At 40.3% G+C, this 15,792-nt stretch overlaps 1 protein-coding gene across 2 annotated transcripts in view; it reads left to right on the top strand.

Annotated features, from left to right (window-relative positions):
• The window catches only part of pard3ba (par-3 family cell polarity regulator beta a), a 190,611-nt gene that overhangs the window by 31,246 nt on the left and 143,573 nt on the right, over positions 1–15,792 (top strand). For both annotated transcript variants that reach the window (XM_005920031.3, XM_005920030.3), the window contains exon 3: positions 5,586–5,763. In XM_005920031.3, coding sequence (XP_005920093.1) covers positions 5,586–5,763 — 178 coding nt within the window. The remainder of the gene's footprint in view (positions 1–5,585; positions 5,764–15,792) is intronic.

The raw sequence follows: 15,792 nt of genomic DNA, 5'->3' as shown, positions 1-15,792 counted from the left end.
TCTTTAGCAGGTCTTAAAATAGTTTAAGTGCAACCTCAGATAAACAGCAATACATGTCATTATTTATTTAATTAACTACACCCTTATTCATTAAGAAGGTGAGTAGCTAGTGATCAAATGCACTGATTACTGATTACCAGCACACCCTGTGTAAAAGCAGAAGATTTGACGATTTACTGTACAGAAATGTTTCAGCATGCTTTAACACAATACCAACGAGAACTAAAGAAATCGGTAATGATGTATAAGGTTATAAGGCCATTTCTAAACAATTTGAAGTCGTCATACTACAATGAGAAAGAGGGAAAACATTCAAGATGGCTGCCACTTTTGAAGTTAAAATAGTGAAAATGTTTGAAGACAAACAAGTTTAGCCAACGTTAGCTAACAAATTGTTAGCTAAACAGTCGTTAAACAGTTTGCTATCCCCAATGTTTAGTGACATTAAATGGATATGTAGAAGTGGATACATGCTTAAGTTGTAATCTGATAGTTATAGATGCATGGAAACAGTTAGCTAACCAAAACTGGTACATTTTTAAGCTAAATGTAATCGCAAATCTTAACTATTAGGCTGAAATTAGGCCAGATCCGAACATATCTGAACACCAGAGGTGCTGTTTTTGACAAGGTTCTTGAGTGGACTGAACTGCGGGACTACGTCATATTTTATCAAGGTGGTGTTGAACCGTGGCCTGCTCCTAGCTAACAGCCATTTTAATGAAAAAACTGTCTTTGAGTTCTCATACAGGTAAAACCTGCTTTGCTATGAGTGCGCTTCCTGCAACTACAGTATTTTGTGTGTAGTGTAATAAACAATAGATAGACCTTACAAACATCAAAAGTATTTTAATACTGAAAAGCTCCTACTGACACTCACTTTGTTGTGTTTCTATTTTGTCATAATGACAGACATACCTTTTTCAAACAGCTGAAAGCAGAAAAATCACAGGTGCCTTAGAATATGACAAAGTTGATTTGAAAGTTTTATGGAAAATCTTAACTTACAGTGTTAAAAACAAACAAAATGTGCGGGATCACAACCCTTTGAATTCTTAGAAATCCAATTTCTATTTTGGCGTAGTCATTTAAATCTATTCAAACACAGCAAAAAAAGAATATTAAAGATAAATAAGTGTATTTATTTTACTTTATTATATCTTATTGTGATGAAGGATGTGTGTGGGAGGATGTACGCTGCCTATCTTTAAATTTAAAAATCTGTGTGCTTTGTCTGCTGAAGGCTTCATATATGGCAACATCTTATAACTCTGTGCCCCAGGCAGTGTGTACATACACAGACACATTATTTATCTATATCCATGCTTCACACATGGTTTTATATATGGCTTTCATGTATTTCTTGGTAATCACTTTGGCCCTGCAACACACACACACACACACACACACACACACACACACACACACACACAAAGCCCGCCTGGTCACGTTGGATATACACACAGTGTTGTGATTTACAGATGATCATAACATGGCAGTATAGAGGACTTAGTTATTCGTATTTGTCATGAGTATCTGTGTGTGTTTGTTATGGAAATGAGACCGAGGGGTCACATTATTCAGCAGTAGTTGACATGCAGCCTCCCCAGGTCCATATCAATATCCCCCCACGGACGCAGCAGGAAAAATAAGGCAATTTGTTTCCTAGAATATTAATGACAGTCAGGAAGGACCGAGAGAAACTGATGTTAAGTAAACGCTCTCTGAACCATACAAGGTGTTGTTCTTCATCCTGGGGCAGAGAGGCCTCCAAGGGGAAGATGTTGGTATTGTAATTGAAGGACTGAATTTCAAATTGCTGTGCTTTGGAAAACTGAGCTTTTCCCAGGTTTATTTAAGTAGCATCCAACAATATTCATCTTTTCTATTCTACACCGTTTAAGGCCTGGATTACCCAAACAAAAAAACCCCACACACACAAATCCCACTGTGCTGAAATCAGGTTTTGTGCCACAGATGTTCACAGCTGTCCAAATGCAGTGGTGGTAAATGCATTTAGTTTCTGAACATGTTTAAAAAATGCATCAGCAGTTTGCTCTCTTAGAAACACATTGTTGTTCCATTAATAACAGATAATCCACCGATTTAACCAGTTTCTGTGAAACTGGGCAAAGACTGAAATATCTCCGATGATCCATTTGAAACACATTCGTTGTCCGAAGAAGATGACTCATGACTGGAATTTGACACGTTACAATAAAGTGTTTGTAAACTGTTTAACACATGATACTAGTATGATTTATGAATGCTTTTTAACTCCCTAGTTTCTTATCTAGAAACATTGTCTGTCCAAAAATGTTAAAATCTATAAACCACCTTCAAATAGAAATGGTTTTATTTGTCACTCGTTGTGTAATAGGGGACAGTTGTTGCTATTGGATGATCCAGACTTTGTGGCGTATGTAACCCTCTTAAACATTTGCCACCCCATCTTACGCTGATATTCACTTCATTTGGTGATAATGTGGTTTTAGTTGGCGCACTTTTGTGTTGCTGATGGCTACTTTGTTACAGGGATGTCAGAAGAATTGACACTTTTAATGCCAAAATTCTAAAAATGAGATGTTACTTGTTTCTTTTTTCCTTTTTTTTTCCATTTAGTGCTGTAGGTACATACTGTAGGAAACTTATGTGATGAGACTGCAGTTGTTCCAGAGCTGACAGGGGCAACACCTACAAATGGCTATAAGCGCTACTGTACTTTTCACACAAAGGGAAGGAAAAACTTCCAATTTAGTGAAGCACCTAAAAGGCTAGCATCCAGATCTGAATGAATTATCCTTCTGATGTTACCCTAAAATTTCCATGACCATCTTGTTTGGGACAGCTGGTCTGAAATCAGTTTTATTACTTTAGCTAAAATGTTTTCTGTTATAGAAATGCTTAAGCTAAAGTCCCGTAACTAACATTATACCCTGTAGTAGGCTACTCAGCAGCCATCCTAATATTCAATTCAGTTTTATTCAACTAGTTCCAAGGTGCTTTATATTGTAGGGTAAAACCCTACAATGACACAGAGAAAATAAAGAAATCCACAACAATCATATGACAGTCCCGCTGAACAAGTGCAGTGGCAACAGTGGGAAGGAAAAACTCCCTTTTAACAGGCAGGAACCTACGGCAGATCCAACCAGTTGGGAAAATATTTCAGTTTCTGCCCTGTTGCTGCTTTTATTTGCCAAAATGACATTTTTATTAAACGTTTAGAAGGTTCTTAATAATGGATCTTTCATTACAATGGATGATGATTTTGATTTCATGTTGACCTTGGTATCAAGAATCGTGTAATTCTTTTGATCCTCGACTGCTAAATTTCTGGTATCAGCACATCCCTACAAATAGCAGAACCCCACTGAGATTTCCTGGTCTCTGCTCACTGTGTACTTGGATTGTAATCAGCATGTTTGTATTCGTAATGTGAACTTGTTAGCATGCTACTGTTAGCATTTAGGTCTACTGAGGTGCACTATATCTTTAAACACATCAAGCAAAGGTACATTTATCTTAATTTTACTTAGGTGGTAGGAAATGCTGCTGTTCCAGGGTAACCAGAACAGGCTTGGTGTAACTGGCTCTTTATTGTGTATCCCTAAAGTGTTTTTAGGTCTTCTTGGGGTGGTCTGTTCTGCTCTGAATTCAAACTGTAGCTTGTCAGCAAATGACTTGACTTTCACCTTCGTCAGCACCCAACAACCATCACCTATAATGGCACCATGTTGGGATACGGCACCCTTTATGGACTTGTTCTAATTAGCTGTTAATTACATTTTTTTATACATAGAACCAGTTTGTTTAGGAAAACTTTTTCTTTTTATATGTAAGAAGTTTTTTCTTAACTTAATAGGATTTTTCCTGCATGCAATGCAAAGGCATCTTGAGCAGATGCTACTTGATTAGATTGGGTCAAGTTAAAGGTTACGGCTTAGCGCGTGATCAATGGAAAGTCATCGCCGGGACTGAAAAACAGTACTTCATTTTGTTGATACTTTGTGTTTGATTGAGTGATGAGCGGAAGCAGCGGGGCGGCCTTCATCAGCATCACTCCCCTGCCTGTGTCAGCCATAAAAAATTAACTCCTGAAAAGCAAATCATCATCATCCCTCCATACATTAAAAGAAGTTGTTCTTCAAAACAAATAAATCGTTCTCGAAGGGAGCTCATCATCACTGAGTATTTGCGCGTGGTAGTTTGTGTGTGTGTGTGCGCGCGTGTCACGTTATGCTCGGAGACTTCTTCTTTGATTGATGCTGTCAACGAGTTTGGAGAAAGAGACGGAGGCTCGGGAGAGTTGGAGATAAGCAGAGAAAGAGGAAAGAAGATAAAGAAGAGAGAAGGAGCTTGCGAAGCATCCATCAGCCAGCGCAATCAGATTGCTTTCCTGGCGATCTGTCTTTTCTTTTCCCTTCTTTGCATCTGCCAGCCGCTCAATCCCTCATCTCGCAGCTCACGCCAACGCTCATACGTATGCGCGCATGAATACAGTTGACGAATCTCCTTTGCATGGCGTTGGCCAGGTGTCATGAGGATATTGAATCACGGGAGGTTGAGGTGAGAGGCGGCGTCACAGTGTGATGGATGATGCATATCTCTCCGCCTACTCCGTGCGCATTGTTTACACACACACACACACACACACACACACACACACACACACACACACACACACACACACAGGAAAATGTTTTTATTGTTGTTGTTGTTAATTGACGCCCTAAACTCGTCTGTTGTTTTATTTCCTTCCCTCGTTCCATCGCGGTTATTGCTTTTCATTAAGTGGTCATTTCCCTTCGCCGCCGCCATCTAATGAGAGCGTCACGCCGCCGCGCGCCCATTTATCAAACCAATCCGTGCAATAGCACGGATCGCAGCGGGCACACACACACAAACACGCGCTCGCTCCCCTATCTGCCATCATGTCCCTGTCTCAATTAGGATTGTTTGTCATTCTCCTGCCCTCCATCCCCTGTTCATTTGGCCGCCCCCGTCTCTTCCCGTCGTCTCATTGTGTCAGCCGTGTCATTGTGTTTGACAGCTTCTCATTCTCACGTCAGATCTCATTTGAGCGCTAATTTCATACGTGCACACCTCGCCCCGGGCCTCGCCGTGTGTCACGTCCCCCGAACTGGACGAAATGGCCGGTCAGAGTTTTTCTCCTTTGTTCACGAAATACAGAAATCATCGTGTCGCTGCGGAGGCACCAGCCGCTGTGTTATGCACTGTAAGGGGTTTGAGAGTGAATGAGCTGTGAATCCAGCTCTGTTTGCTTTCCTCAGACACACACACACAGTCACACACGCATCTGCATACTTGGCAGAACGAAGCAGGTTGCATCCCCACTGCCGGCAAGATAAATCACATAAAAGCCTTCCTGTGATCACGGCACAGTGGAGATGCTATATAACCTGGCTGTGTGTTTCCAGCTTGTTCATATGCCAGGACTCATATTGTTTATCCTGTCACGCTTGTCTCAAGAAAAGCTTGTTTGTTTCAGATTTGTGTACATATCATGTTTAATATTTTCGAACATTTAGGATGCAGTTTTAACTTTTTTGTTTGTCTTCCAGCTGGTGGCAGTGTTTAACAAACCCCAGCATGTGAGGACGGAGAGCCCCCGAGAGAGCATGTCTAACAGCTCGTCCAGTGCTGCCCCGAGTCCAGAGCCCTTCACCTACTACCCCCACCTGCAGTACCAGGATGAAGACAGAGGAGAGATCGAAGTGAACGAGGCCATCCTCAAAGCCAGTACGTCCCTACCTGCTGTGTAACTTTTTCGTGTGCACGTGTTAATTATGCAAGTTGAGCCTCAACTCGTGAAAATACACTTTTCCTGACACAGATGTAAGAGAAGAGTCTGCAAAAATCTCTTAAACACCTGAACAACCGAGGCTATACTCAATCAACACATTTTTTTGTGCATGTGAGAAGGGGTATCATGGTGATACAGCTGTGTATGTGTGTGTAGGTGTGTGACTGCATGTGTGTGTGAGAGAGGGCGAGAGAATCAGAAAGTGCATTTCTGGAACAGATGCAAGCCGAACACAGAAACTTTTTGCCTGTAACTTGATGGCGTGTGAAAACAGATGCAGCGTTGACGCAACCTGCTCTCCTGGCGTCTTCACTTAGCGTTCTTTACTTAGTCTGAGCAAAGTGTAAGAACGAGAACCAACTGAGAGCCACCAAGGCAGCAATGCAGCATTCATTTAGAAAAACAAAAAACAACTGCTGAGGATTGAGTTGCATTTTAATTAAAAAAAAAAAAACACAATTGGAAAATGCCCATTTACACCTCAGCCCTGTTGTTTTTGACACTGAAATTACACTTTGGGATTGGGAGGTCTGTTAAGGTACTTGACTGATAAATGTTATATCATTTTCCTATCGTCCCCTGTTGTTTTTGGATATTATTCTGCTTCTAAAATAAGTGAAGTGCTTTGGGGAAAAAAAATCCACATCTCACATTATTTAGTTTTGTATTCTGACCAAGTGAACCTGTTGCTGCTATAAGTTAGCCAAGCTATGGCAATGATACCAACTGACAAAGAAGATGTGAAGGTAAAGTCAAAATTAAGTCAATCCACAAGATGTCAAAGCTTGCAGTTCCTCTACTGGCCACTTGAGGCAGGCTCTAAAAGCGAGTCCATCCCTTCAGATTCATTACAAATAGGTTTAGCTTACCTAGTTTTCCCTTTGTGACATCGACACAAGGTTGGTTACTTACCTGATTAAACTTTATCAACTAGTGCATGCATAACAGAAGTTTTGGGTATATAAATGAGATGTTATTGTTGTGAAATAAAAATGATATGATGCTGTTATATGGTGTCATAAATACATAAATGCTAAAAACAAGTCATCTTAGCAACTGCCTAGCAATAGGCTAGGCAACATAATAACAGCATATTATCTGATCTGGATAAGAACCTTCAGGGGCTTTCTGAGTGACAAGTAGTTTTAACTTTGTCTTAGTGCAACTAAACAGTGAATAAGACAATCCAAATGTATATTTAGATTACACTTTGTGTTGAGCCTGTTTTTTTTTCCATCATTCATATTTAGTCCTGTTTAATATCATATTTAATTATGGATCCACCATGCTGATCAAGCTAACTTGGCAGTGCTAGGATTAGATGAGACTTCTCCAGCTGTACCCATGTGATCAAAGGTGGTCACATTTGGTTTAAAGAGGTAAAACATTAAGACAGTAGTCTACATACCAGTGCACAACTTATCTTTATATCCAGTCTGTCTTTTATACTTTAAATAACAACACTGTTGAGCATGTATGTTGTTTGATACAAGCTGCTTCACCATGCCTTGTATATATATATAAGTAAGTGATGACAAATATATGTTAAAAATGAGAAAAGCTGATCAAAGGTGACAGCTGATTTAATTTTTAAAATATTCAAATAATCAGAATGGTGCGAGTAGGAGGATGTGTGGTTACCATAGTGTGAATAAAGCTACTAGAGAATTTTAAATATGCATTGCAAATATACATGCCAACCTGCTGCACAGCGTCTTTTATATTTATTAGTCTCTGTTTTTGGTTTAGCTTTAGTTTTTAGACAGACTGGTTTAGCTCTGTGTGCGAGCAGAGAAGTTTAAATTCCTGTGGCCTTGAGTCACTTGTAGGACTTTTCCTCTGATCTGTCCTGGTCTTGTTATGTACTCCTTCTGTAGGAAATCAGACGGTGGGAATGGCTATGAAAAATGAGTCTTACCAAGGCTGTTAGAAGCTCGGTGACTCGATCAAGGGGGATTGATGCTGTTTGGTGCCGCTCATTCCACAGTCAATCTGATGCACTCATCAGTTTAATATGGAGGATGACAGATTACTATGTTACTATGTGAAGTGGAGCTGATATAAAAAGTAAACGTCCTTGCAGTCAGAAAATAAAGTATAGAAGTTACTGGGTCTACAGAGGGGAAACGGCATAAGAAGAGTGTTCAGTCAGAAGCCTGAGGGAGCCTCTGGTGAAATATCTGCTCTGTCTGGGCTGTAGGCTGCTCCGGCTATAGATACATTTTACTGTAAATAATCGGAGCAGAATTTTTCCCTCATTCTTTTCCATTCCTGGGCCTTGGATTGATTAATTTTTGAGTGCCAAGTGACTAAGTGAAAGATGAAAAGCAAGATAAAAGAGCCTTGATGTGATTTAATAAGGGTCTGTCTAATCACTGGGTCACCCTGCAACCCCTTTCATTCTCCCCCCTCCATCTGTTAACCGTAGAGGAACAGTGTGATACCCCCACGCATACAACTGGCCTTTGCTAGCCTTCTCTGTGTGCCCACTTTCACCCATGCCCCATCATCTGCCTTCTCGCCTCTCGACCCACTCATTTTTTCCCCTTTTCTGCTATTCAGCTTCAACCACCTGCCATCTAGCTCCACAGCCGAGGCCCTAGACCTTGACCCCCCTCACCCCCAGGAAATCTTTTCTCTCACCCTCCCATCCAACCCCGCTTTCCCTGTGTCTGCATGGCTTCCAGCTCTAACTAGATTAGCACTGTAGCCTGTTAGCATGCCCAGGGTCCAGCCAAGCATGAATGGACTAATTCCAGCCAACCTCCCCCCCCCCCCTCCAAACCCGATATGCCTGTTCCACCCTGCCTTTAACCCAGTGGGACCTCTTCCTGCTCCCACCCCGCAACCTGCTCTCCAGCCCTGCTGAACCTTGACTAACTTAGTTATGATGTGACCCTGTGACGCCCCTCATAGGGAGCCAGACGCAATAAAGGACACTTTTGTCATCCGGACATGCACGCGCACACACAATGACACAAAAGAATCTGCATGCAAGTTAACCAACCAATCGCACCCAAAGCGCCCATATATCTACTGCCGGGAAAGTCTTACGGGAGTGTGTCTGTGTGTGTTTTGCTGTCCTTCTTGCTGTAACGAGTTTGGTTGTTAACCGGGTGTTACATCATATCTTGCTCTGGAGTAACATCATGTCTGGAGACAAGGACAAAGCGATGGGTTGTAAACAGTCAGACCTGATAGAGAGAGGTTTAATTCACAGGATCGCATAGGCTCAGGTTATGCAGCCTATGAAATACATGCTTGCGCAGGTTGTTAAAATTAGCCCTAGGAATCGATTGACCCATTTCTCTTATTTAAACCAGAACACAGAGATTTCATAGACATACTGCAGGAATCAATATGAAGAATAGCAAATGAAGTGTCAAAAGTAATGTTGTTAATTGATTGTGCATCAGTGCTTAAAGTGCAAGCAAAGATTCAGGGTGGTTTTTAATGCTGCAGATTTATCAAAAGATAAAGAAATATAGGAGTAGGAAAGCGAGCATTGGTCTACAGTAATCTCATAAAAATAGAGGAACAGTGATGGCAGAAAATCTTTTCTTCTTATATAAAATAATAGAAAAAATAGGACTTACAAAGCCCATGAAAACCACTTTTCAAATGCACAATGGCAATAAAAGGCTATTCTGTTCTATTCTATTCTACTTTATGAAATAAATATTTGCTATTCTAATTGGAGCCTGACAGATTGATGGGGCTGATATATTGGTTGATATTAGCTATTTGCCAATATTTTGGTGCTGTCATTTCTAATGGCCAATATATTAATATATTATAGTATAAAAATTGTATTGCATTGATTCAAGATGGTTCGGTCTGACATCCTGATCAGTGCAAAGTAAACAGAGTGAATTGACACAGGCTATAAAATTCATATGAGAAATAATGTTAATACCCTGAAATGAGAGGTGGGTGGCTGACTTCCCCCAGTTGTTGTGTGTGATTTGGGTAATTGGCATTCAGTCTCAGTGATTGAAACTGATCATTCAATGAGTTTATTCTAGGCTTTTTCTAAGCCTTTACCCTCTTTTTAAATTTTTTTTTTATTTTGGTAAAATAAATCAAGCGTAGAATCGTAGAAGAGCTTCATATGGTTCAGCAGTGGTTACAGATGGCAGGATGGTCCCTTGATGGCGAGACAGAGAAGGAGAGAGAGCAGTGGGTTCAGACATTACCAGCACTGGAGCCAGCAGCTATGGTCTTCCATCGTGCTAATGTCTACTTCTGGAGGGGAAAGGCCCTCCACCTCGACAGTGCAAATGCGCTTTGAGAATTTGTTTTGCTCTCCATTTTTCTCTGGCTTGGGAACATTGAGCTGGTCCTGCCATTCATGCCCTCTCCTCAGACCCTCCCTGATGGCTGTAAATGGCTTTAATTCCTAAACAAGTAATGCAATACTTTTATTAAACCCCTTGAGTTAAAGCTGAACATTGTGCTTTTCACTTCACTCGTTTGATTTAAATCCACTGTGGTTGTTTTTGTCTAAAGGCTTCGAGACCTCACTGTGTGTAAACACTTTAACTCGATTATCTTAGTCAAACTACAAGTGAGAACATTAGCTGATAGCGGTGTTCCTGTCTCATGTACCGACCTTTCATCTTTCTATTATCCAAGAATGTTCATAGTTAACTGATGTAGAGAGCCTCACAGCTGTGGGATAATAACATGTATCATGCAGGCTACAACACATCCTAAAGCATTTACCAACAAGTCATTGAAACGAGAGTTAGTAGGAAAATTAAGTTACCCCAAACCATGTGAATGCTTTAATCACAGAGTTACTTAAATCTTATTATTCACAATAATCTGATTATAAGAAAGCGTGTAATCGCGCTGAATGCTGGTGGACAGAACAAGAAGTAATTCAGTAATCAGTCAGGCATCAAAGTGTTTGTGTGTCAGGTTGGGCCAGTTGTTTGAACAGGGTGATTGGACTTCACGCTGCCCCAGTGGGGTGATTAGACCCGCATTGATCTGCTGCTACACTGACACACGCGCGCACACACTTCTAGGAAAAGAGTCCTTATCGCATCATCCCATGAGCAGCCTGAGCTGGGCTGCTCTATCGATTGCCAGCAAAACAAGACCACACAGGCCTGTGGCATGAAAACACACACACTCACGGATATAAATGTGCACACGAGCAAAGCGCTGTCCATAATAATAAATGTCCGTATAGCAGACGCATGCTTGCACATACAAACACAACGGCAAACAAAGGCACACAGTCATAAACACAGTCAGTCAGAAACATGATGCATCCTTGTTTTCATCTTGCCCTGGAAGTGAACTAGCAGCATTGCAGAACTTTTAGAACTGAAAACAAGAGGAAATTCTTAAAATAAACCTCTGTGTTCCCAGAATTGCATAAGCAGCCTAGTTAGGCACAGAGCTGCAGATGGAGAGTCTGAGGCAGATAAACACAGAGCTGGCAGAGTTTACAAGTTTCTCTTCAGCTCTCTCCAGTTACACAAACCTCAATGGAAAGATAAAGGGAAGAACATAAGTTGGGTGCGTTTCAGCGCGCTACCATTTTCTGGCCTTGAAGTGGGAGCTGAGATGAGTTTCATGGGTGGGATCTGTTTTGAAGTTGGAGGTTACCTTGTGGTTGTGGGTGCACGGTCCTGTCGAATTAGCGAAGCTAAAATAAAACGTTCTATGTTTTTAGTTCTGCCACCTGGCTTCTCGAAATAGACTCCATACTAAATTCAGAAAATGTGTGTGTTCTTAAAATACATAAAAAATTCTGTTCACTTTGCCAAAAGGGCAAGAATGATACTCACTTCCTGTCCTGAGGGCACCATATGTCAGGCTGCTGTATTTAGACGTATTTTTAGTCTGTTTCCAAAGCCTCCTCAGTTTGTTTAAATATTATTTTTATAGCATATGCCAGGCTTGGGGTGCTTTTGCTTCACTCATGTATGGCACAAACAGAGATCTATGGTTAATTTATCTTGTTATACTTATGTCTTATACTGCTGTATATCGTCAGATGGCAAAAACTGGTTGTTTCTAAACACCTAAAAATGGAGCGACATGGACATGTAGCAATTATGTATACATTTTTAGATTTATTTGTATTCTTTGCAAGCTATATAGAAACCTGTTTAGTCTGAAATACAATATAAAGTGCTCTGTAAACTTAGTTACCAGATGCCAACTATTAGCTATAACGCTAATAGCTTAAAAAGCTTTTCCTGCTTCAGTGCAGCTAGCTAACAATAAAGAACTGCTTACTGATTAAGAAACAGAGTGAAAGTGAACTGTATATACTTGTTAACATAAAATTCAGTGTTGGAGCCAGGATTGGTACAAAAGTGATCCCCTTAGACTGTTTTTTTAGTTTTAGTTTTCTTTATTTTCCCCTGAGCTAGTTCTGTCACGAGTTAGCTAACATAAGCTAATGTGAGTCTGCTAGCAACAACCAACCCAGTGACATTGCATTCTTTACTGGCACAATAGGGCACTACACACGCTCTCAAACCTTTAACTTCAAACACTTATTTATTAAATCCATTTTCACCGACAGTTTTCAAATCTATGACAGTTTTATAGAGCACGGTGTAAATTCTGGTGTAAATTACCTTCTATACACTTGATGCGTCATGTCGACCTTAAGGACTTCATTTCCAGTTCTTCACTCTGTATTTAGTGGTGACTCAAAGAAAAGTTTGTAATTTACACAAATGTTGGTGACCGTTAAGTTATGTGCCAAATCTAAATAATTTGGCTATAGAATCTTTATTTTAAAAGCACATAGATGTTAATAAATGCTCATCATAGATGTTAATAATCACTGTATATGTGACGATGTTCATACAAAACCCAGCCGCTAAGGAGGAGATGGGATATATACAGACATATATGCATACATGCACTATAATCATTAAAGATTTAATCAAAGTCCTCAAACAGTTTGGTCAGCTCCTACCTTTTGACTCGTTAATATGTATCTTAATAAATTATTCCTCAATTTGTGTAACCTAAATTATTCTAATGACTCAGTTTAGATGTGATTCTGATTTCAGGGTTTCCACTAATGTATTACAAGCCTGTCAGATCAAAGTTGGGCCTAGGGATTGGCGAATCTTCTTATGTAACATACATTTTATAACATGTTTCTAGATATAAACTTCAAGTCAACTAATGAATGTTTTTAATGCATGGCCAATATTTTGTTTAAAGCAGGGATTGTTCAACACTGGTTTGTTTACATGCAGACTGCAATTGGCAATAGGAGCTCCAGATGTGCCTGTTCAGTTAGTGGAAGTTGAATGTGGTCATTGCTGCTGCTAAGTTGGGTATTTTTCAGTGTACTAGCTCAATATTAAAGATCCTATTGGCAGAACAGCCAGCTTTGATTAACAACTCCTCTGAGAGAGTCTTGTTTATGACCGTTCAAATAGTGACTGACCCGAGAGAGTCACAACTGTCACTCTCATCAATATTCCCGCCCCTTAGTGACACCGCTTGACCGTCCAGGGGTCACTGCAGGTCAGAGTTCAATGCTAATGAGCCTTAGGTTCCTTCACATTGCTGTGCCAAGCTCTGGGACTCTAAGTGCTTGGAGGATTGATAGAGGCAGATTTGACTCCAATAGATAAACAGAGGAGGATTTATGGGGCTGACCACTGGGCAGTGGAGCCTGACTGTGACCATGGAGCAGCCTTGGTCACTTTACAAAGTCGCATCATTGACATTGAAGCAAAGTATGTGTGTGGGAGGGGGAGGCTCTTGACTGAGGTTTCACAATGATGCACCTTACTTCTCAAGCTCATTTTAGAAAATCAATTATAGCCATTTGGAAAATGGGTTAATCACTCAGTGTGTCTAATCTCAGGATCCGTCTGTTATGAACATGATGTCATATATTTTGGCACTTAAAGAACCTGTCTGTCTGTGCAGTTTGTTCCAGCGTTTTGCAGTTCATCATTCAGTAGGACTACATGTGAGTCATTACCTGCATTCACTTTCCATAAATCTAATGACAGGTTTTTACTGCATTCGATAAATGGCCCCTCTGAGCTTGGAGACCTTTACAAATGCATATGCTGATCTGGAAATGTTTAAACAGTAAACATGCCTTCTGTGGTTAAATGGAAGGAACAGGGATGCACTAATCAATGCTCGTATAAAATGTAGCAAATAAATATAGCTGTATACGTTTTTAGAATTTATATTAGTAAGATAATGTATACAAATGGAGCAAGATAAATAAAAGTGCTTTAGTTGTTCATCGAATTTATTTGCATCTAATTTAGACCAAAATACCCCAAAGGTGGAACTGAAACTCAATTTTTGAGGCAGTATCAGTTATAAGTGGGGTCTCTGTCTGCGAGTTAAATTAGCTCAATGTCAGTGAAAACATGGCACTTTCATGTTGTATTCACTTTCCTAAAAGCAATGTAGTACTATATTCGTTTGTCCCTTTTATAAGTCTAAACTGACTTGGCAAACTTGTTGCTTTTTGATGTTAAGAACCGTAGGTCTCAGTCATACAGGCCTAGAGATGGATCAGTGGATCAGTCGGAGGAAGGGAAAACTGTTGATTCTTCAACATGTTGGCAAGTGGTTGCTTGAGATTTCTGGCTTTTGCAGTGTGAAATAAATTGCAAAGATAGTGCAAGGTTTTCAGTCTTGCACTAATTGTGATTGGTCGCGAACAGATTGCTGCAGTTGCCTGCAGTTTGCATGGAAGATGCCAACTTGTTTGCAAACACTTGCCAACTACTTACTAAACAGATTTTCCCTGCACCATCATATGCATCTTTGCCACCAACCGTGAGTGACTTCCAGAAACCATTTGCCAACTGGTCAGAGACTTGTGGTTGTCAGGGTATCGTTGACCAGTTTCTAGGCCACTGAACTGCTTTTGAGGTCATTGTATATTCATCCCACGCAGTGAATGTAACTGTAGCAGCCATTGCATTAGTGCTGTGTGCGTCATACTTGTCTCTGTGTCTTTACAGCTCAACCTCCACCTCTTAAGTTGACAAGGAACTTCCATTCATTTCTGATTTATTCCTCCTGACCCCTCTCCATGTTTTCTTATCAAGCCGGTGCTGATTTTTGGTTCCTGTTGAAACTTTTCAACCTGCACTATTGACATTTCTTCCCCTCATTACCTCCATCAGACAGATTTATGTCTGAGATGCACAGAGTTGCACGTTTGCAGAGAGTTGCTGTTTCTAAAATTCACTTTGTGTTCAGTTTGAATACACTTTCACTAAAGGAGTTGTTTTTTTTTCTTAAATGATGAGAAGTTTGTGCAGATAGCGTGACCTAGTTTAGACGCACACAAAATTAACAAATAGCAAGAAACAGACAAATAAAGAGAAGCGTTGATGCCGTTTGATGCGAGCTCCGAGAGATAGCGTTTTTTTTTTTCCTCTAGATGTTTCTCTGTTAAATCAAAGCACATTTCATTATGGCAAATCATTCGGTTTCCTGTGTAGTTTAAACATTTCTACACAAAGTCTGCTTTTTGAAATTGGACCACATACATTCTGCTTTTTCCTCAACAAAGCAGGAAAAAAAGAAACTGAATGTAAGAGGGAAAAACAGAGGAAAACTTGAGTGCTAATTAAAAGAAACCAACATTTTTGAAGCTTTTCCTACTTTTCGTTCGGAACGTCTTGCTTAAATCCCATCACGTCGGTGGTAGCGAGTCAGCGTTGTCTTTTTTTGACATTCAGCGTTAGCAGAGGTAGAAGGAATGTGTCAGACAGAGAGTCAGCAAAGAATAGCTGATAGTTTAGGATAAGTAATAAAAATGAATTAATAAAGATGAACACAAACTCAGATTATTGAACGTGTGGATGAGTGTGTTTGAGCCTGAAAGAATATTTGTTTGTGTGTCTAGGACAATTGGAGTGATCGTTTTTCATCTGTCTACACACACACACACACACACACACACACACACACACACACACACACACACA

The sequence above is a fragment of the Haplochromis burtoni genome, unplaced genomic scaffold, assembly GCF_018398535.1.
Source record: "Haplochromis burtoni strain Fernald_Lab_line unplaced genomic scaffold, NCSU_Asbu1 Contig_40, whole genome shotgun sequence".
Classification (NCBI taxonomy): domain Eukaryota; kingdom Metazoa; phylum Chordata; class Actinopteri; order Cichliformes; family Cichlidae; genus Haplochromis; species Haplochromis burtoni.
This window is presented reverse-complemented; position numbering and strand designations above follow the sequence as displayed.